At 42.1% G+C, this 1,243-nt stretch overlaps 1 protein-coding gene across 1 annotated transcript in view; it reads left to right on the top strand.

Annotated features, from left to right (window-relative positions):
- Nucleotides 1-47: 47 nt before the first annotated feature.
- emilin2b (elastin microfibril interfacer 2b) overlaps nt 48-1,243 on the top strand; it is a 19,353-nt gene continuing 18,157 nt past the window's right edge. The window contains exons 1-2 of the mRNA XM_024280458.2: nt 48-493; nt 576-701. Coding sequence (XP_024136226.2) covers nt 87-493; nt 576-701 — 533 coding nt within the window. The 5' untranslated portion in view covers nt 48-86. The remainder of the gene's footprint in view (nt 494-575; nt 702-1,243) is intronic.

The following is a 1,243-nucleotide window of genomic DNA, read 5'->3' as shown; positions in this document are numbered from 1 at the left end:
GCTGTCTGACTTTTATCCACTTTTCTGGAGCATTTTAATTCGTTTGAAGTGCGTGGAGGAACTTTTACGCACCAGAACAATTACGGATGTTTGGACTTGAAGTTGATCATTATACAAATATAAGTGGCTGTAAATCTCCAGGGCCGATTACCTATAAACACAGCTGGATCTGCTTTTTATTTTGCGTGAAGGGGGGCAGAGTTTTGTGGAAAGGGGAGGAAAATGGGGTTTCTGTCAAACGTCACATCCAAGGACGCGCTGGAACGAGCCTGGGAAAGCTCCGCGCGCGGCAGAAGCTGATCCCACCTCAAGTGGCGCAGATCTCCACGCATTCGCTGCGCACAGAAACATCCGCAGCCGCAAGAACCATGAAGCCCGGACTGCAACTCCTTCACTTTGCCATAACGTTTCCTCTCGTCAGTGGAACACCTTTCCATTATAGCATGTTTCAGGGGAAAGCTCGTTCTGCCTCCGAAACGCGACAAAGAAACAAGTAAGTTCTCTCTTTTTTTATTATTTTTTATCCAACGTCATCCGTTTGCTGTTCACGTGCAACAGCATCCATGCATTTGCAGAAATTGGTGCGCATACGTTGTGCACAAAAATGTGAGCTGCGCAGTCGTTGGAGGAACGGAGAGTTTTGCGCAGCCGGAGTTTCTGCCGTGTCCGCCGGAGATGCCCAACTGTGCACAACAAGTCATGTAAGTCAGTGGAAACTCCCAACTTTTTACGCTTTGAGGGTTTTTTTGGAACATTTTTTGCAGATTCGCGTCACAAATTTAAATTTTCTCAACCAATTTGTCATCAGTTTGATTATTTGTTTCGTAATTTTAGTGTCCACCCAAACCAAAAAGACGCACGTGTGCGCATTTTCACAGTGGTTTCTTCAACTTTGACCCAAAAAATCAATTTTTTTAAAATTTCTTTAAGTCATTATTCACATTTGTTGATCAACATAAAATAAATTACATTTTAATTAAAAGTAAGTGAGTAAAAACACATTAAAGACGCTTTTAATCAAATTTTTATCTCGTTTAAAATCCTATTTTAAATACGATTATAGCGTTTTTGGTCAAAACCGAAACAACTTGTTACTTTCTAGGACATAGTTTCTGCAGAGCGGCAGTAGAAACCTTTGGGTTGTGGGCGGGACTGTTGGTGCTTCCCTTCAACCTTAACTGAGAGCTCTCTGTTTACACGCTCTCCTGTGTAATGGTGCAACAAAAACGTTCGTATATCTATA

The sequence above is a fragment of the Oryzias melastigma genome, linkage group LG20 (genome assembly GCF_002922805.2).
Source record: "Oryzias melastigma strain HK-1 linkage group LG20, ASM292280v2, whole genome shotgun sequence".
Taxonomy (NCBI): Eukaryota; Metazoa; Chordata; class Actinopteri; order Beloniformes; family Adrianichthyidae; genus Oryzias; species Oryzias melastigma.
This window is presented reverse-complemented; position numbering and strand designations above follow the sequence as displayed.